At 48.3% G+C, this 20,435-nt stretch overlaps 1 protein-coding gene across 1 annotated transcript; it reads right to left on the bottom strand.

Annotated features, from left to right (window-relative positions):
• Positions 1–396: 396 nt before the first annotated feature.
• OSTM1 (osteoclastogenesis associated transmembrane protein 1) lies at positions 397–11,073 on the bottom strand. The gene is made up of 6 exons (XM_042803523.1): positions 10,716–11,073; positions 7,383–7,497; positions 5,816–5,913; positions 4,368–4,532; positions 3,398–3,563; positions 397–3,090 (listed from the first exon to the last, which is right to left on the bottom strand). Exons 1-6 carry the CDS (start codon positions 11,052–11,054, stop codon positions 3,035–3,037), a joined length of 939 nt encoding a protein of 312 aa, XP_042659457.1. The 5' UTR covers positions 11,055–11,073; the 3' UTR covers positions 397–3,034.
• Between the last annotated feature and the right edge of the window lie 9,362 nt (positions 11,074–20,435).

The following is a 20,435-nucleotide window of genomic DNA, read 5'->3' as shown; positions in this document are numbered from 1 at the left end:
CCCTTCCAGCTCGACAGCAAACCCAACACCCGGCCTGCTGAAGCTGAAGGAGCGGCCGGTGCAGGCAGCCAAGAGCCTGCCCACAAACACGGCAAGTTACTCCCCCCCAGCCCCACTCGCCCACGGCCACCCGGGGAACTCCGCTGGCACCAAACCGGAGCCTTTGCACGTGTTTCAGCAGACGGCGGGCGGGCTGCAGCCCCCACCCCTCCCCAGGTGCTGCTGCCCATCGGTTTTGCTGCAATTCCGCACGGCGCCGCTTTGAAAACATCTTTCTGATGCCGTTTTCCTGCAAATGGCATAATGAGGACAAATAAGCAGGTGCTTCTGAACACAAACTCAGACACAGCAGGAGTATGAAACTACTCTAAATGAAGCAATTAAGGAACCACACTGTTCGCTGTTCACTGACAACCTTTATTAGAGCTGACTTTCCGCGTTAGAGGTTTCCTTGTAAGTATAAACATGATTCAAAGTGCTACCCCACGGTAAGAAATCTTTATCCGCACAAAAAGATACAAACGGCTAGTATCTCAAAGTTCACCAAAAAGGCAAAAGATAAACCAAGATGAAAGACTAGCAGCAAAAAGAATTCCAGTTCTCCTTCAACAGTCTATGTGCTTCCACATTTCACTAGGAAATAGAGTATAAAGAGAATTCAATAAATTTATATATGAAACATCCTACCAAAAATATAACACTGTGTAAAGAAAGTTAGTAGTACAAAGTTTGGTGGGGAAAAAAAAAAAAAAAAAAAGAGAAAATATAGATGTAATATTCAAAATCTCAAGTGTAAACTTTACTGCTGTTTTAAAATAAAAACCAACAAAAGTCAAATGTGTATTTCCGTTTGGCTTAGCAGCCAGGAAAATAAGAAAAGCTGATTTTTTTTTTTTTTTTCTTAAAGTGCTTAACCACCATATCCAAAAGTAATGACTTTCAGACCTACTTAATATGAATGTGCTCAAAAAGCCACTGCTTACAGTATAAAAGCTGTCATTCTGAAGTGCTGCGCGTACAAACCGGCTTTATCTGCACGAATGAAAGATTGCTTTGAACAGCTCTCCATCATATGATGTCCCAGATCAATGTAATGCTATTACAGCAGGCAGCTGAATAAGTCCCAGAAAGTTGAAGAATAAATATAAAAAATAATCTTTTTTTTTTTTAAAAAAAAGGCAGCACGCCTCTCCCAGCCGCAAGATGGTATCTTTATGTAATAAGCAGGAGAAATACAGTTTTATGTTATTGTTGTAAACTACCTAGAATAAACTGACTGTTGACCTAGTGATTCACATGTTTAACAGAGGGAGATGAATACTTCTTACTGATAAAATACAAAAAGGCAATCATGTGGGTGGGACCAATTGCTAACACAGTATTTTACTTAAACATACTGTCAGCTTGACTTTAGAACCAACAGTATGTCCTAACTCAAAAAAAAAAAAAAGAACCAACGACTTGAAGAGCTTTAGGACTGTTTTGTTACATTGTTATATATTTATTTGAGCCTTAATGGAAAGGAAAATTTAACATCATAGGCTCCAAAGCAAGTCAAACACATAAGACTGTTTCGTGGAGTTTTTTGACAGACATCAGACACAAAGACTCCAAGAGAAATTTCATTTTTTAACTGTTAATGGCCACTCATTTTCACCGCAAGGTTAGAAAACAAATTTAAAAATGGAAGCAAAGACTCTGGCATTCATTAACCTCCAGTACCGCTGCACACCGTGTGACCCCCAGGGCTCTCCCAAAGCAGGACCAGCATAACCAAACGGAACTGCCGGTATTGCTGCAGCCGCTGAACTGTGCCCGCAGCCTGTCAGTAGCACCATCCATCCCCACAGCTACTGCATTAATTTCTCCATCAGCTTTGGAACCCTGCCAGCTTGAATTTGTTTACATTCACCTATCTCACAGGCCTAATTTTTTTTAAACTATTCCTTGAAAGTCATCAATTCCAAACACAGTATCTTCACTGTCTTTCTGGACAGTTTTTAAATTAGAGAACCTGCTGGTTCATTTATCTCTAAAAATACATGTTATCTACAAAAGGTAACTTTTCCCCTACAAAGTTCCTCTGTATTAAGCCATAGCAAGCTCTAGACCAGGAAATCCAGCACCTCCAGTGACTTGACTTTACCTCACTTCTCCACAAAAACAATTAAAAAAAAAAAAAAATCATTTATAATTATAAAGGAAAGCAAATAACACAATAAACAGACAAACAGTGAAACATTCAGCTACTCAAGCAGACATCTAAAATAAGCTTCTGAAAATGTAACTTCTGAAAAGCAGTGATTTTAGTGGTTAAAATGTGCAAATGACTAAAGACACCGCCTGTTTCAGAGATAACTGAATACTGGAGTCATCAGCGATTACTGTTCAAGTCCGGCACTGGCAGTTCTGTTACCGGCTTTGGACATTATATATTACTGCTTTCTCTGCATATTTTATGCCCTTTGCTTTTTTTTTTTTTTTTTTAACAGATACCATGACTTTGGAGTGGTATAGGAAAGATGGGAACTTTTTCTTTTTGAAAGGTTTCCTGTCCATCCCAAGTCTGATAAGACTGAATATTATGTGGAAATTAAACATGATGTTTCAAGCACAAACGTCAAGTATTATTTCAAGCTTCGTCTGTCTGTGAAAGTCACCTCAAAAAGATTCAGAATCTCAGGTTTCCTTGAAACAAATGCGATAAATATGTAAAAATACCATGCAAGAAAAGTGTAGTTATTCTATTGATGAGAAGTACAAAAGCTTAGAAACAGGAAAACACCAACATTAGCCCGAGGCTGAAAAAAACCCCAAAGATTTTTCAAACCCAGAGTCCATACAGTGTCACACAGCCCTGCCTTGTCATGTTTGTTAATATCCTCGCTTAGAAGTCAGACAGCATTTTGTTTAACTTGTGTTGCTCTGTATCATTACACTAAACCATAATTAACTCCTCTTTTGTGCCGGCCTCATTCCAACACAATTGTACCCACTGTATACCAGCAGCAGCTCTCAGGTTTTGTTTTGCAGCTCAGCTGTATTTTTCTTGGATGTTCACAAGACTGGCATTTGACTGGATGCGCTTGGCTAGAAAGGGAAAAATTATATGAAAATTAAACACAAAGAATTCCACAAAACTAGTCTCTCCACTCCCTCTATTTATCTGACACAGACTTGCAAACAGCTTTCCGTTCACGTCCAGAAACTTTAATGAAAAGATATGGCTGAAGCTCTGTACTACCCTTCTTGAGGGGACAGCAGCAGACTAATAGTCGCTATTAGCGCCGTCAGCACAGCTGCAGGCAGATCTGGCTGGGCCCCCCCTCCCACGGGAGCCAAGCGAGTCCCTGGCACCACCCAACTCTAACAGTGAAACGCCAGCACCACCACTTACGCAGAATGAGTATCCGTTTCTTCTGCTTCGAGTGAAGGAAGCTACTAAGATAAAAAACAATAGGTAGGAAGAGAATAAAGGACGAAACTGCAATCACTGGGACGGTATCGCTGCAGGGAACAGAGCAGTTGAAAGTCCTGCTCCAAAGCTTCCGAGTGATGTTCATCTAAAAAGAGAAACATAAGCAAGCCCTGAAAGTGAGCACGCGCCGTTTGGTTTTGCTGTGCAGCACGGCGAACGCTCAGGCCTCAAGGCATCCAAGTGTTCAAACACGGCCTCAGAAAACAACCTGAGCAGATCTACCCCCCGCCCAAAAGCAAGCAAACCCCTGAAGATGTAGAAACAGACCATTTAAATGGAGCCAAGATTTCACATCGAAATTTTTTACAAGCTTCAAAAGCACACTCAGATACACTGTAGACGTTGCCACATGCCCGCTTCCCAGAGAACTCTCTGACAGCCTGCAGGGACAGGGCTAACCCCACCCTTTCAACAGGGCTCCTCTTGCCCAACCACTTAAAACCCCCCAGTGTCAGAAAGCTTTTTCCAAACCTATGTCACCAATGCTGAGCACCCCTAGAAACAGTTGCTGTAGTAAGGAATCAGTTATTACGCTGGCTAGAACAATAGAAGCAAAGCTTCACATTAAGAGCCAGATTTTTTTTTTTTTTTTTTTTTTTTTTTTAATTCATCCCCTTCGCAGCAACAAGAAATCAAAGTGCAGCTACTCAAACTGGAATGGACTTGGGTGATCAGGAGCTTCAGGCGCGCTCCTGCTGCACGGACTGAGGACAGGACCGAGTGAGACAGCCCCACCGAGCTAACCTCCCCCCACGGGACACCAGCCTGCCAAAGGCACTGCCCCCCCGTGGAAAGGGAAAAGGCAACCCTGAGAAAAACGAGTGCAAATAGCTCCCATTAAAAGCCTCCCATGACAAGCTCTCCCTGTTGAATGCTAACAAACACTTACTGCATCTTCCACGTCGATACACAGGTGCGCGGAGTGCCCAGACTCACCACCTTGCCTGTTCATCCTTTGCAAGTTGTTATACAGGTCATTCAGCATTTTGTAGGTTTCGTTGCAGTTTTTACATACTTCTGTGTAGTTATTTGGTGACAGATAGATGGTTTGTCCCTAGGGTTATAAAACAGCATTCATACAGAATTTTAAAGCATTACTAAAAAAAAAAAAAAAAACAAACAAAACAACCTTGAAAACTTAGAGCCCGGTATGAACCAAAACCCACGTTTCTAGCATCTCAAATTGAGTAGAGGCCCAGACAAACAACTCACATGAGAATGCAGGAGGAAAAGGGACTGACTAATTCACTAGGGACAGGATCCATTTCCTCCAGATTATACATCTCAAACTGCTCCCTGAACTAGCAGCATTTTTAATTTATTTTTTTTTAAAATACCATTTCCCAGAAGTAGAAAAAAAAAAAAAAAAATTACTCGTAATCAAATGTTATTCTGGAGCCATAGATCAGGTTCCTTAATACTGTGTTTGGTTTTCCATTTGCCCACACCTAACAAGTAACTGTTGTTACTGCTGAGCTGTACTGACAGGGACAGACTTTGCCACAGTAATTCTTTCCATTTGTAGCCTTCACCACTAGGAACGGTTGTATCAGCTACCCACCAACCACCGGGTTAAGTTCTAGCTCAGACACTTGAACTGATCAACAGGGCAGCTCACACTTCTTCTTGGCCAAAGCCAATATATAAAGGGACATTTCCTAGAAATCATTAATAACAAAAAAAGCAGACAGTTCCCTGAGATTGTCTCATACCCACCATTTCACATTTTTACCACTAAATGATCCCAGAACTTGGCCAGTTTCTGATTAAAATGGCATATACGCAGTTTCTGAGGCTATTTAGAGCCTTTTCTTTGAGGACATTTGCCACATTTATTTCATTATGTGAGTTATATTGCCTTTGCAATACGGACAAACTTCGTCTACTCATAATTTTACTAGTCAAAAGAATTGTTACAATGATTTAAGGTACTGGGGGGGTTTTTAACCAGTCTATATTATCAAAAGGCTGTTTAAAGATTGAATTGTTAAGTCAAAAGCCAACAGTTCTCCAAAGAGGTAGAAAAAGACTTGCAACATGCAGACATGATGCTTCTCACTATATAATTATTAACTCTACATCAGAATTTCTGAATTCACAAAAGTAACATTGCAATTACATACCAAATGAAGTCAAGGTGAGTAGCAATTAGTATTAATTTTAGTCTCCCAATCTGTAAACACCCGCATTTTACAGATCATTACTTTATCTGCCTAAAATTCAAACTCACCAGCAGTTTATTTGCCTAATACACATCTTCAGTTTATTCAGCATAAATAAGGTTTTGCTAGCAATTAAAGGATTTAGTGTTTATCCTAAAATACAAAGCATAAATACCTGAAGGTTATGTTCAAAACATGTCAGAGATTTATTGAATAAATCCAGGAATTCTACAGTAGAATTTGATAATCCCTCACTGCCGTTCTTTAAACAATCTGTCAAAGAGAAAGAAAAACATCTGAATATTCTAATTTCTAACATTTCCATAGCCAACAAGCCCCAGACACTCCACTCCCACAAAAAGAGCTCTCGACAGTAAAAGACAGGTCTAGTCAACACTGCAGCTTCCTTCTCTGCCTGCCACTGATGCCTCAGACCTGCTGACCTAAGTCTTCATCGAGAGCATATTTCAGAATTAATTGGCCTTGATTAAGTGAAAGATGAAGACTATCATCAAGAGCTTCCTGAAGAGGGGGTCTGAATTATCTTTGGAGTTTAAGATAAAACAAGACATTACTTTTATTTTCTACCCTGCAAATCTGGCTTTGCCCAGCAACACTAACAGCAGTTAGGTGAAAGCAGAAGCACCAGCAGTGGAGATGAAACAGAGAGCACCCAGGAAACAGCTAGACCACGAACACAACAGCAGAATCAGAGTGTATTGTATTACTGTTTAAGGAAAGAGCTGACCACTTCACCCACTTTTGAGGGGAGATCTGGGGCTTCCCTCCCAGTCATAGGCTCAACCCTACCGCGTTACTGCTTCCAACCACCCCACTTCAGGTGCTCTAACCAGACAGACCCTCGAAAACAACAGCGCTTTGGGAATTCAGAGGTTCAGCAACAGCATCATGAGGGCAAGCCAACATCCTAGAAAAATCTCCTGAAAGAAGGAAGCACCGTCAGTGGTGAGGGCGAGCATCCGGCTGGCCACGGGGCAGGACAGCACAGAGCTCCTCCTGTACCGCCCTTCCAGCCCTCACACAGCCCAGAAACAAACCCTCCTGGGCTCCCAAGGGGCTCTGCAGCAAACCCAGCATCATTAACACTCAACTCCACGGTGCTATTCCCACTGCTTCCTAGTGCACCTATTAGTGTAGGGTCCCACTTCCCCACACCAGGGGAATGACCAAAAGCCGTAGTTTAGCCGTAAGCGTGGCACAGCACCATCAGCACAGGAACAGTTAAGATACAGGGATAGATTTGGACACCCTCCACCCATAAAGTCAAATCAAAATCATGGCTCTGGCGTCAGATATTGCTCGAGGTGTAAGCATCCCAGAGTTACTGCCTTCATTAACAAACAAGGAAGAGTTTCTTACGTAAGGTTTTTTTTAAAAAAAAACAGGAAGACAGAAAAAAAAAACAGAAGAAGCTGCAATGAAGCTAAGGAAAGTCTCCAGCAAGGTCTGTAGAACACAAAGAAAACTAGCAAGACTATCTTTTGAAATAATAGCTTAAAATACTTATACAACTAAGTTTTCCAACAGCCTAGCGCCCTCAGATTTTGCCAGTATCCCTGACAGAATAAAAAGCTCTCGTACCCTTCATTGAAGCGGCTCTAGTTTAAGATTTTTGTGTTCTCTATTGACTGTATTTGAACAACTACATACAATTTGATCTGTGCAAATTTTAGGGGCTAAGTCATAACAGTAGTATGAAAGCTACAGAACAAGTCACATACTTGCACAGTTGGCTGCCTCCCAGGTTTCGTTAAAGAACTCCGAAAGGGTCACAACTATCTGCAGCCTGTCTGAGGTCAAGATGCTTTTGGCGCAATTATGGCTCTCAGAAGAATTCTACAAGAAAAAGAAAGCGACAAAAATAGCCATCAAGTGTTAAAAATACAAATGGAAAATTCTGAAACATAATTTTTGTAAACACAGCTAAACAATCACAACACATCACATTGATATTTCTAGAATAGGCAGAGCAGAATCGATGGAACAATAAAAATGTTTTGATCCTCCAACTCACACTATGAGCAACACCGCTTACTGCACATGATCTCTAAAGACCTACCAGCACTGCATGCAAGTCAGTCAAAAATAAGCAGCTGAAAAAAATAACTAACTAAAAGCAAAGCAAGCACAGAGACAGGGCCTCCTCTGCCAGGCAGCTCATCTCCATCCATTTCTGGGCCACAGCCCCAAGAGCCAGCCCAAGGCATGTGCAGTCAGAAAGAAGGACAGGGTCGTTCTCATCAGGCTGAAGGAATATTTGAAGGACCTAAACCAGCGGACTGGCCTCAAAACAAACACAGACAGAAGAAAACTTCCCAAACTGCTGCACCAACGTAGTGTGTCAGCAGCAGACTCCCCCCCCCCCCCCCCCCCCCCCCAGCACAGCAATACCAGGAGCGCAGTCCCCTGCTAAGCAGCGCCCACGGCCGCTCCCCCGGGCCCACGGCCAGGCTCTCGTCCTCCCCACACGTAGGTACCGAGCTCAGCTCTCTTAGTGAGCCACCCGACGCATCCCATCCCATCCCCAAAGCAGGCACTGACACAACACAGAAGCTTATTCTCCGGACCAAGCTCATAAAAAAAAAAATGAAGAGCAACTATAAACACATCTGGAGAATAAACAGCAAGTATCCCGATCAGAATTCAGAACAATGTTTTTCTCCTTCAAAGCTTTACTTTCTCCCTCAAATCAGTGATACAAAGCCATGACCTCCAGTCAGCTGACTCCTGTGTTTTAGCTCCTGTTTGCTGGCTGCTAAACTGACTTAAGCACTTCTCAAAATTGCCAAAGCTGCCAAAAGCCTCTTTGATAAGTGACATGGGACATACAAGAAAATAATCTCTTTAGTGAGAAACATGTTCCTTACAGAGCTTTAGGAGAGATCCAGCTTCTGCCTCTCTCTGTTAAAACAGGTGTACCTTTTAAATAAGAAGTTCCCTTTGGAGACTCAGCTGCAGAAGCTGAGTATTGCCACATCTGGTAGCTCCTACATTCACTCACTTTCATTTCTACTAAATTACAAACAGAGATGCAAGAAAGTTGTTCATGCGGGGAACACTCTGGTTGCTCCATGAAGGCCTTTAACTGTGAAACTTCCTTACCAGCTGGACTCCTGAGTGGGAAAAAGCACTTTAAATTCAGAACTGAATCAAGTAAACCTATATCAATCCTTAAATATGTTTGCCTAATTTATTCTTTAAATTACCCTCATAAGGAGGATTCTACATTTCAGAAATGTCCAAAACTTAACCTGGCTACTTCTTTCACGTTGCACTATAACTAACTGTTATACATATATATTGTATATTCTAGAACTACTGTAGGATGGCAAAGATAAAAACATCAGATATCTGATTACTTGTGATCATGGACTGAGATTGGAAGAGGTCACCTCCTTTATTGATTTGGTTCATTAATCCACGCACAGAAGGAAAGCCAAACGCCCTCCAATGCAGATGTGTCTTCCAGACCACACAGTGGACCAGTCCTCAAGCCCAGCAGCTGCAACGAGTTCACACATATTTTAAGGACTGGGATAGGTTTGGCAACCTAATCCTAGCCAAAACATCCTGCTGAAAACACCCAAGCGAATTACATACTCAATTTCTCACTTCCACATTACCTAGTCACTGGTAGGAAACAGCTTCCCTATGAGAAACAAATGAAACAAGACTACGGGCTTGCAAACTACAACATGAGACCACTGGCTAGATATTTGCCCCGGAGAGGACAACTGCCAAATGAACGCCCGTGGGCTTTGCCAATACGGGCACTGGGGTGGAGCGGGAAAAGGGGCAGACAACGCATCAAACCCAGAAAGCGAGACTTCTTCACGCGACAGGTAACTAAGCTGTGGTCTGCAGCAGGACACTGCAGCACCAGAAGTTTACCTGGATTTAAAGAGCAATGGATTTTTCTTGTCAGCGGTGATTCTAAATAGAGATTCAGAAATTCCCCAAACTGGAAGCACAAGCCAGGGGACACACTGCTCTAAACACGCTCTCTGCTTGCGCTCTTACCAGGGCACCCACTTCTAGCCACCGGCAGAGAACGGACAGAGGCCCTTTGGTCCGATCCACTATTGCCATCCTCATATCATCCCAGGAACTAACTTCCACAAACGGATAAACTGGATGAGAACACGCAAAACTAGTCATGAACCACCTCCAACACTAAGAAACGGGGGGAAAAGAAAAAACGATCAAGAGTCTAAAGGATGTAAAGAGAAGACCCAGCTTCAAAGTTTCCCACTGGTGGGTTCTATAGACTCAGAACTTCTAGTTTGCTGCCACATACACCCGTCAGCTCTGGAGCCAAACCCCTGTGACACAGCTCCCCACAGATGATGTGCATCACTCAACACACCTTCAGAGACCACCGGTTTTCCAAGAAGCACCGGGCAGCTCAGCCCCGGCACTGTTCCTCAGCAGCGCTATACAACGACCCGAGAGCCAGAGCGCTGCTTTAACCGTCGCTACATCAGCAAGAACCACTCAAGTTTTTCCACTTGCACAGAGGAGCAAAGCTTTTTTTTTTTTTTTTTTTTTTCGCTCTCCGCGGGTGGAACTCCTCGCCCCTAACCACGCCGGGAGGCGGTAGCACGGCCCGTGGCCCAACACCGGGCAGCACCAGCAGCAGGCAGGCACCAAAACCCTCCCACCCTCCGCCGAACGCCCACCCCCACAGCGTGGGAACGGGCCTTTCGCGGGCTGGAAACCCGCGCCACCCGAAACGCGGGCGCCCCGTCTGTCAGCGTCGCGGGTCACACCCCGGCCAGGCCTAACACACGCCGCCTCCCCTCACCCCTCCACGCGGGACCGCGGCGAGACACCGGCCGCCTTCCCGAGGACCCCACGCCCCGCCACGCGTGGGGCGCAGCTGCGCCCTGGAAGAGAGCTGGAAGCCCTCAGGAAGCAGCGCCCGACACCCCCCCCCCCCGCAGCCCGGCCCCGGGGCGGGAAGGGCCGCTCCCCACACACACACACCCACACACACCCACACACACCCACACCCACACACACACACACACACACACACCCCCCCCCGGACGCACCCCGAGGGCGCGGGCGATGCTGCCGTACTGCGCGAGGAGGCGGCGGTAGTGGCGGTGGCAGGCCTGGCACAGCCGCACCGGGCGGGCGCGGCGGCCCAGGCAGCCCGTCAGCGCCGCGCTGCCCTCGGCGAAGGCGGCGAGGAGGCGGCGGCACTCGGGCTCCAGCTCGGGCAGGTCGCCGGGCAGCCCCGCGCCCCACCGCAACTCCTCCGCCAGCTCCTCCGCTTCGCCCAGCGCCTCCAGCCGGAGCGTCTCCGCGGCGGCGGGGCCGAGGGCCAGGCCGAGCAGCAGCGGCAGCAACGGCGGCGGCAACGGCCCCGGCCAGCCCAGCGGCGCCATGGCGGCCGCGCCGAGGAACCGGAAGCGCCGCGCCGGGGAAAAGGCCCGCCTCCGCCGCGGGGCGCCTCCGCTCATTGGTCGAGGCGGGGAGGGCGGGGCGGGGGAAGGGGCGGGGGGCTCCGGGTGGGCGTGTCCCGAGGGCGGGAAAGGGGGAGGATGGGGGTGGCCGTGGGGGTGGCCGTGGGGGTGGCCGTGGGGGTGGCCGTGGGGGTGGCCGTGGGGGTGGCCGTGGGGCCTCTTCCCGCGCACGGCGCTGGAGCGTCCCCCAGGCCGCGGTGTGGGCAGGGGGCTGTGCTGGGCGGGGCGGTACCTGATTCGGGACACATCCTGCTCGCTCCACGGGGGGAGCTGCTCCTGGGCCGCTTATTTCGGCCGGGTAACACCGTCTTCGTCGGGAACGGGGATTTAAAAGCGCCGGTCGTGCGGGAGGTGGCTTTGAAATATGCTGAAAAGACAGCAACAGTTGGAGAAAAATCCCCAAACCAGAGAAAAAGTCGATGAAGGAGGAGCAAACCACATCTTTCTGCGGACAAAGCATCTCCCACGCTCTGCCTCAAACTGGACAACTTTGTTGCTACCTGGCCCCAAACTTTGCCATGGCCGCTTCTGAATAAAACCAAAGTCGCCCCAGGAAAACTCGTCCCAGCGCAGGAGGCGGGTAACCCCCTCACGGGGGGCTGCAGCACCGGGCTAATAGCTCCTCTTTCTGGCAGGACCTTGACCCCGTGCTGCCCCGTCTGACTGAGGCTCTTTTCAGCCATTTCCATGGGGGTTTTGACCGAGTTTGGGTTTCTTAGCTCCCCGGTCAGGTACGCAGCAGAGAGGCAGAGCAGAGCCCTGCAACTCCACGCCATGGTGCCTTTGGGAATTAAAGGGCCGAACAGGAATGGCCCCATCCGTTTTTGGAGGCTGATTCGGCAGCGTACACGGCGCACGGGTGACAGAGGCAGCACTGGCCGGCGGTGGCGTGACGGTTGTGGCAGCTGCCGGGTGTTGAGCGCTGCTTGACCCATCTCCCCGTGCTCCCAGCCCCACCAGCCCCACCAGCTCCGTGTCACCTGGCCCTCCCGGCGTTAGCTTGTGCCCGTCGTGCAGTAAATGTCGCAGCATGGAAACGCCTGGGATGGATTTGTGCTGTCAGGTGAAAACACGACAGCAAAGGTGATGGTAAAGGTGCCATCGGGCAGGCAAAGAGCACCCAGCATCTGACTGCTCTTGGAGGGCTGAATACCTCAGCTCTGAAGAAACGGCTTTCAAAACGATGAATGAAAACAAACGAAAACCATGTCGTGAGTGTGACACAGAGAACTGACAGAGTGTGGTCCAAAATGCGCCAAGTTGCCTGTATTTGCAAATTGATCAGGGTGAGGGCCCTGGTTTGGGTGCCGGACCTTCCCTGAGCCCCTCTGCCCAGGCTCCGGGCGGACCCCGCTGAGGTTTCGGCCCAGGCCAGGCGATACCCCCCGGCACAGCGCCTGCTGGTTTGGGGACCGCGTCCGGCAAGGCCACGGCGCTTGGAAGTCTGACCCTGCTTCGCGGGACGCGTGTGGCCGAGTGGCTCCGGGCCCAGAGGATGCCCCCCCACGCACACACCTCACTTAGCTCATTAGCAGAGGTGCAGCCTAAACACCGCACCCTCGCTCGGGCTCGGCCGGCGGCCACACAACCTCGTTTGCTCGGCTCAGGGGACCGGGTGGTCCCGCACTGCACCCACGGGGGCAGCCCGGGGGCTGGGCGGGCAAGGACAGGCAGGGATGGGCAGGAACGGTGGGGTAGGGACGGGCGGGAGCTGTGGGGCAGGGACGGGCGGGAGCTGTGGGGCAAGGACGGGCGGGAGCTGTGGGGCAGGGACGGGCGGGAGCTGTGGGGCAGGGACGGGCGGGAGCTGTGGGGCAGGGACGGCCCGGCCAGCCTGCCCGCATCCCCCCAGGAGAGGGCAGCATCACTCCCACTCATCGCCCCGCCGAGGGGCTGCGTGGGGGGGGGCTGGAAAGGCCCCTCGGCGTGTCCCACGCCGCCCTGCCGGCATCTGCATCCCCGGGGAGAGATGGAAAGGCGCCCCAGAGCAGCCGCTCGCCCTCCCCACCGGGGCTGGTTCTGCCGTGGGTCTGCACGGGCACCGGAGGGACCGGCTGGAGGGGGGGGGAAACGGGGGGGGGGGGGGGGGGGACGGGCAGAGCGGCTTCTTCATCTTCGCGGGTCAAGGGGGGCGCGTTTTCCCGCTTCCTGAGAGGGTTAAATATGCTCCTGCGAGAGAATGTGTTCTTCCTGCGAGTGGAAAACTGGTCTCAGGGAGGGGGGAAAGGGGGAAATAAAGGGGGAAAAGGGGAAAATGAAGATTAAAAAAATAAAAGAGAGGGAGGAAAAAAATAAGGAAAACAAAGAAAAAAAATAAAAGAAAGCAAAACAAAACAAAATAGCTTAAGCATTTTAGATACAATCCTTGAGGCATAACCGGAATGTAAACATTTCGGACATAAATAAATGTGTTGCTGCAGACCTCTAAGAAAGATGTCTAGTCATGAAGTACCTCTCCTTTTTATGAATAATAAACATGACATTAGAAAGCAACATTAGAAAGTCACTAACTTTTTTGGCTGTGGCTCAGAAACAGGGCCTGAAGAAGGCATGAGCCTCTTCTCTAGTAATAGATGAATTTTGTTACGAGGCAGAAATCTGCATTTACCCTACCTGACAGCTCAGCTGCCAAGCAAATTTGGTTAGTTTCCTTATACAAGTGGTGCCATTACCTTTCTGCTCAACCTCATCAGAGGGGTTGTACTCACAATTAAAGCAAGCAGGATTTGGCCTTGACCAGCAAGTCTCAGAAATAACTCTAAGAATATTGCAAGCCTTGTGTAGTTATATAGCCCCAATTATTCTTGAAAACACATCCAAGTATTTCAATACCTGCCCTGTCTACAGAAAAAAAGTGTATATCATACAGCAGGAGGAATAGTCTTACCTTAACAGTGTAGAAACAGAACACAGCAAATGAATATTGATTTCCTATGCTATCTTGCTGGGTCTGTGGAGATGGCAGTGTGAACCAGGGAAAATGAGCAGTTTGAAGCTGTGAACCTGGTTCTCCTCTCTGTTCGTCTCTTTGTTGCCTTTAGTGCTCTTTCTCCCGATTTATGCCACTGTGAGTTAAGAACCAGAACCTTTTTTTGAAGTTTTCTTGTTATCTTTGAAGGATGACGGCTTGGATAAAGCCTTTCAAGCAAAGGGCTGGAAAAAGAGGGACAGACCGTAAATGTTAAGGCAGTGCCAGAAGATAAAGGGATAACCTGAACGTAGGGAATAAAGAGGGAAAGGAGCCAGGGACGGCCGGGAAGCTGGGTGCCTGGGGAGTCAGATGGCCTCAGGAAGGGAAACTGAGGCAGAGGCTCAGGGGGCAAAAGGAGAGAAGGGGCTCTGCCTCCTGAGCTGAAACTGCTGCCCAGGGGACAGACTGATCGTCATCTGAAATAGGGGCCAGCAAGAGCAGGGAGGTGTGAGGGTTGCCCACGGAGAGGTGCCTCTGGGGTCGTGGAAAAGGTAATCTGTTCTTAATCTTGACTAATTTAATTACAAAGTTGGCAAAGCTCAACAGGAGCAAAGGATCAGTGTATTATGTCTTCCCCTGCCTACCGAAAGCTTTTCTTCCCTGCCTCCATTACAATCCTGCGTGTCCCTCTTAATGCACAGAGCCAATGCTGGCTCCTTCGTGTGCTGGTTGTGGCTGATGTTGAAGCCTAACAGTGGGTCACCTAGTTCCTTGACTGTTTTCCAGACTCCACAGAGCATCAGAAAGCGGTCCAGAAGACAGTTGCACATAAGTAATTAATTAAGGGCATGAACACATCCCCTCCACACCCAAGAAAATGAACTTTTGAGGAAATAAATACGTTAAATAAACTACCAGCGTGCTGACACACTTTTGGTTACTTGCAAGTGAGAATCACCCTGGCAATTCTGTACAATGTCTAAACCAATTCTTACTTTTGAAAGATCATGTGAGCTTTGTTTAAAAATGATTTGCAAACTCTTGCCTAGCTGCACTATTCCCATCCAGCCTGAGCCACCGTGCCTGTTAGCACTGTCCTGTTGGAGCATTATTTTTCTATGTGTATAGCAAAGACTATGAAAGCCTTTTCACTCCGGGCAAGAAGACAGTCACATCTGCACTAAACATGAAGAATGAGCAAAATAACAAGTCAGGGGAGAAAAAAAAAAAAAAAAAAAAAAAAAAAAAAAAGCTGTTTATTTACAATCATTTCAGTCTTTAATTCAGAAGAACTTCAAAATTTATCAGTGGCTTTGCAAATCAGATGCCAAATCCTGACCTTCAGCATTGAGCACACGGGAGCAATAACGCTGCATCAGCTACTTGGGAATCAAGGAGGGTCAGACACTTGAAACATGAAGACACACTCAGGAACATCACTCTCTAGGTGAGTACAAGAAACTGCTATCACCATCTGAAACTTCACGAATTTTAGACTTACAGAAAATGAGTGTCAGTGCCTCATACAGAAGGCTTTTTAAGGAACACTGCAAATTCAGGGTTTATTCCCTGAATTACCAGATGAAACGAGGAAGGACTAGTATCATCAGAGTTTTCCAAAGAACTCTTGACTAGATTTGCTGTGCCTGACTGGCCAACTCGACCAGGCTGTGCCTGACTGGCCAACTCGATCTGCAATGTCTTGGTCAATCGTATGGCAAATTGTGCAGCAGCCAATTTGCTCACCTAATGCAAACCACCACATTCTCATTTTGGAGAATCATGAACCTCCTCCTTGTCAGAATAAGGATTAATCAGAGTTAGATGCCACCTAGTACACCCAGTCCCTCCTTATGGCTACCTGTTTCGCCTGAGGGGAGGCTGAACTTCCACACGGCACCCTCAAGGGATCAGAGGTTACTTTTCCAACCACCACTGCCCACAGAGACCGGCCCAGGACACATCTGCATTTTTCCATAGCCACCCACTGCTGAAGCCTACAGCTGTTGTAGCCTTTGGTGGATGCTCAGGCCACCTTCAGCCCAAACAAGCTGAGTGGGAAGAGCCCTGGGCACGGCCCTGCCCCTGGGGCTAAGGTATCAGAAGGCACTGAAGTGACCTGTGATGGTGAGCCAGAAAGTCAGCAATAATTTTCCCATTTCCAAACAGATGAAGAGAGAACACTGAGACGGGCCATCCACCAGCTAACCCTCTTCCCTATTTCACACTATCGCACTTCTGAAGAGGGAAAACAACTCAGCATCTTCATATGAAGGCTTTTATTTTCTGTAAGTGTATAACAATGTAATCGCTTGAGAAATCATAGATAGTGTCATATGATCTTTGCTTAGACCTTAAATGTTTGCATATAATACTCTCTATGAATCCAATGCACAGAGAAATGTCATTTCCATGCACCTGTCGTAATTTTTGCTGTGGAAAAAGAAAAAAAAAAAAAAAAAGTACATTGTCTTTAGAATCATGATTAGAAAACAATTAATTGTCAGTAGGCAATCATGCCAGTCTGAAAAGATCCAGCTTGAAATAAGTTTAGCGGATTTTTTCCTGTTTGGATTTTTTTCAGGATGCTGCACTTAAGCAATTGAATGATATCACATTTAAGGTCCTGGGTGGCATGCCATTTCCTTACTCATATGCATCTAATTAAGTCTTAATTGTGCCATTTGTTATGAAATGAAAGAAGAGCTGTTAGACTGGGTATCTTTCATGACAGTAAAACGGGATGAGACCGACTGAAATAGCTGATGTATAGAAAAAGAACGAAAGTATGCAGGGGGGGAAAAAAAAGACTTTTGAAGATAATGATATTTAAAACACAGCAGAAACATTAGAAGCAGTCTAATAGTGAAACTACCACAAAAAAACTTCTTGATCAACATGAATAGTACAAAAGGTACATTCTTTTTATAGCTCACTGAAGTGCGGATGACTGTCCGTGCTCAGAAATACCCAATGAGCCGAATTCTGCTCTTAGGTGCCCTGGTGTCAGTGTGGTATCATCCCAGTCTCCTCTTTGGAAGGAAGCAACCCCCCCAGCTGTTCTGCTCGGTTGCACAGATCAGTTCTTGCTACTCGTATATCTCCACTGAATTTCACCGAGTCCCCAAAGCACAGACCGAAACCGCGGCTCATAAGGGAAGAGAGTGGCCGGGCCTCAGCAGGCGCTGGATCCGCTTGGGCACCACCCACCAAGTTTCACTCCTTGTACTGCAGCCCCTCGGAGGGCTCAGCGGGGGACCCCCCCAGCAGTCCCACAGAAGCAGGAGTCCTTCCCCCCCCCACACCCCTGGCTGGGATTGGAGCGATGGTGCAGGCGTCGATGTGAACATCTGAACTAATCACCTGAGCTAAGGGGGAACATTTGGACAGGTGTCTCTACTTCAAATATATCTGTCCTGGTGAGTTCTTTTTTTTGTATATCTCTTCTTTGCGTTGAACCTGGGTACCTCCTTCTACCCATAGTAGTAGAAAATTATCTAGTTACTAATGTAATTCCATAGTAAAAGTTTTTAATTTCCTCTCTAGATAGAGGATCACAGCAAGATGAGCCATAACAGAAGACAACATAAACAGGACGGATTATTTCAGTAAGGGTATCAAAGTTTAAGGACTGATTATCCTACAGCGTTGCAATCTTATCTGAAGCGCTCCCCATCTTTGTTGATTCTGGTGAAAAGAAAAGCAAATAAGAGTCTTTGGCACGATTTCAGGTTATTATAACAGCAAGATGCCTGCTGGTGAGCAGTCGGCAGAGACACCACCGGAGGGGACAGCCTGGGGCGCGGTGGGCGAAGTCCACCACGGGTGCTCCACACCCGGCCCCGGCCGGCCGCTGCCACCGCACCCCGAAACGGGCCGGGGGCTCTGAGCCCCGTGCCACGGGCTAGCTGTGGGCTGGCCAGCTCGGGGCTGGCGGGAGCCACGAGGGACTTGGGAAGAGCCAAGGGTTGTCACCGCCCGGGGTGTGTCACCGGCGTCGGTCGGTTGCGGTTTCCACAAAGGGCCAGACTTTCTCAGCTGTGAATTTGCAAGTCTGCTCAGCGGAGTGCACCGAGGTTGCGCGCGTGCAGGAAAGGGAGCACGCTCTGGTCAAGAGGCGGTAAACATAATTTGGAATACCAGATGGCTTTCCTTGCGCTAGCAAGGGGCAACGGGCACTTCCAAAAGGCTACAGGCAGTTGAATGACGCTTGATGAAATTTTGTAAGAAGTTGTCATCACACCTCACAGGGTTCATTGACGTGCTTCTGTCCCGGCCCTCTGCTGTGACCTGAAAGTCACTTCCTCTTTTCCAAGGCTTCATACAGAAATTATTTAAAAGCCCCTACAAATAGTATCTCTGATGTAAATATGACATGCAGTGAATGCATCTAATGCTGCTGGGATGATGTTTACAGATGTTTTATTCTTAATAGCTTCTTTTTAAAATTCTTTTTTCCATTTCAAATGTTTTCATTTACAAAAAAAAAAAAAATGTTAGATTGTTCCCACTCCCCAAAACAAAACAAAACAAAGCAAACAAAAAAAAAAACCACACCAAAAACCCAAGCAACAACAACCACAAAAAAATCCCACAACCCATTCCCAGTCTTAAAACTGATCTAATACTGTGTGTACTCAATCTTTCTCTGCTGGAAGGAACTGTACAAGCCCACCTTGTTGCAGAACCAGTGCAGGCAACCTGGCCCCAGTTTGATTGCTCCTGCAATCTCTGGCTGGCAGGGTTTAGCCCTATTCCAAACTCAAGGGGACAGTCGCACTGGCTCCTTTCGAGGATGAGGGACCCCCAGCAAATCATCCTATAGAGAAGGGGAGTTTCAGTGGTAGAGGAGAGATCAGGCTGTGGGAGCCCGGAAAGAATAAAATTTGATTTTCCTACTCTTCCTAGATTGTATTAATTGGAGTGTTTGAAAGAGGAGAGTTACTCATTCAACATGAATCTGTACATTCTTTAGCAACTCGGGCAAGCCTTTCTCAGCAGCGAAGTAGCAGGTTTGTGAATGTTTCAGACTGTCTGACGTGAACTGATGTCCCACCACCTTCCAGCTATTCAGAGCCTGTGTACCTTTGACCACAAATTATTAAAAAAAAAAAAAAAAAAAAAAATAGATACAAGGAACGGGTGATCCTGGGAATTTCTCACCGGGTTTTCAACATCTTGGCTCCAGGTGAAAGTGGGGACACCCCCACACACACACGCGTGACCTGGTGAGTCCCCAGCACCATGTGGGGCCAGCCCCCGCTGATGGCCAGACACGAGCCGCGAGAAACCTCCCTCCCCAGTGCCAGGTTGCAAGGTGCCGGTCACGCGTGGAGGCCCCCACCCGTGGGAGCTCAGGCATTCTCCTCCCGCAGCCCTTCCCATGCACATGGGGGGCGTGGAGCCGGGGAGGGGGGGGAGGTCGGGAGGTAGGGAGGGGTGATGCGGATAGGTGGGTGCCCTGACAGACGGCCAGATGGAGGGACAGAGTTCAGGTGTGTCCTTCCCCTCGCACCCGGCTCTGTCTCGATGAGGACAGTGCGTGGGCAGCCCCCCGTGGGGCTCACTCCCCAGCAGACTTCTGGAGACCTGTCGTGATTTTTATTTTTTTATTTTTTTTTTTCCCCCCTCGGATAGCAGAAATCTGGAAACCAGATCTGGGGCTCTTTGGGGTTTTTCCAAGCCCCAGATTCCCCTCCTTCACCGCAAGCCCTGAACTTGCCACAGGGGAGGCTTAAACGGCTCGGAAGAGGAAAGGACAAAAGCCGATGAAAGCCAGACACCCCACACACACACACGGGTACAGGCGCAGCCCCACGCACACGGGTGGAGAGCTCAGAGCGTCGCGCACACGGGAGCCGGGCGCACTGCCCCAAGTCCCGGGTGAGGCTGGCGCCGGGGGGAGCGGAGCTGAGCCGCCGGCAGCCAAAAAAAAAAAAAAAAAAAAAAAAAATCGAGGGAATAGCAACCTGTTGGCGCCGGCGGCTGCACAGGCAGCCTTCCACCCCCCCCACCCCCACCCCCCCAAAAAAAAAAAAAACAAAAACAAACAAAAAAAACAAAACAAAACAAGAAAAACTAAAACCAAACCACCCCTTTCTCCTAGGCAGGGCAGGGCCGCGGGCAGGGAGTGGGGGGGCCCGTTCGGTGCCGTGCAGGGGGTCCTGGATGTGCCCCTTGGGGAGCGGGGCGGGGGGGGGAAAGGGGAGGTTTGAGAGCCGGACACAAGCCGTGACCCACAGGGTCAGCCCCGGAATGGGAGTGGTGGTGGGATTTTTTTTTTTGCATGGGGAGGGGGGCTGTTGTGAAGAGCTTGCAGCCCCGGCGGTGGGTTTGGGAGCGATGTCGGGGTCCCCCCCTGGCCCCCCCCGGCCCGGCCAGGCCCGCCCCGC

Source organism: Tyto alba, unplaced genomic scaffold (assembly GCF_018691265.1).
Source record: "Tyto alba isolate M040663 unplaced genomic scaffold, T.alba_DEE_v4.0 Super-Scaffold_40, whole genome shotgun sequence".
In the NCBI taxonomy this organism is placed as follows: Eukaryota; Metazoa; Chordata; class Aves; order Strigiformes; family Tytonidae; genus Tyto; species Tyto alba.
Note: the sequence above shows the minus strand (reverse complement) of the source record. Positions and strands in the feature narration are given on the sequence as shown.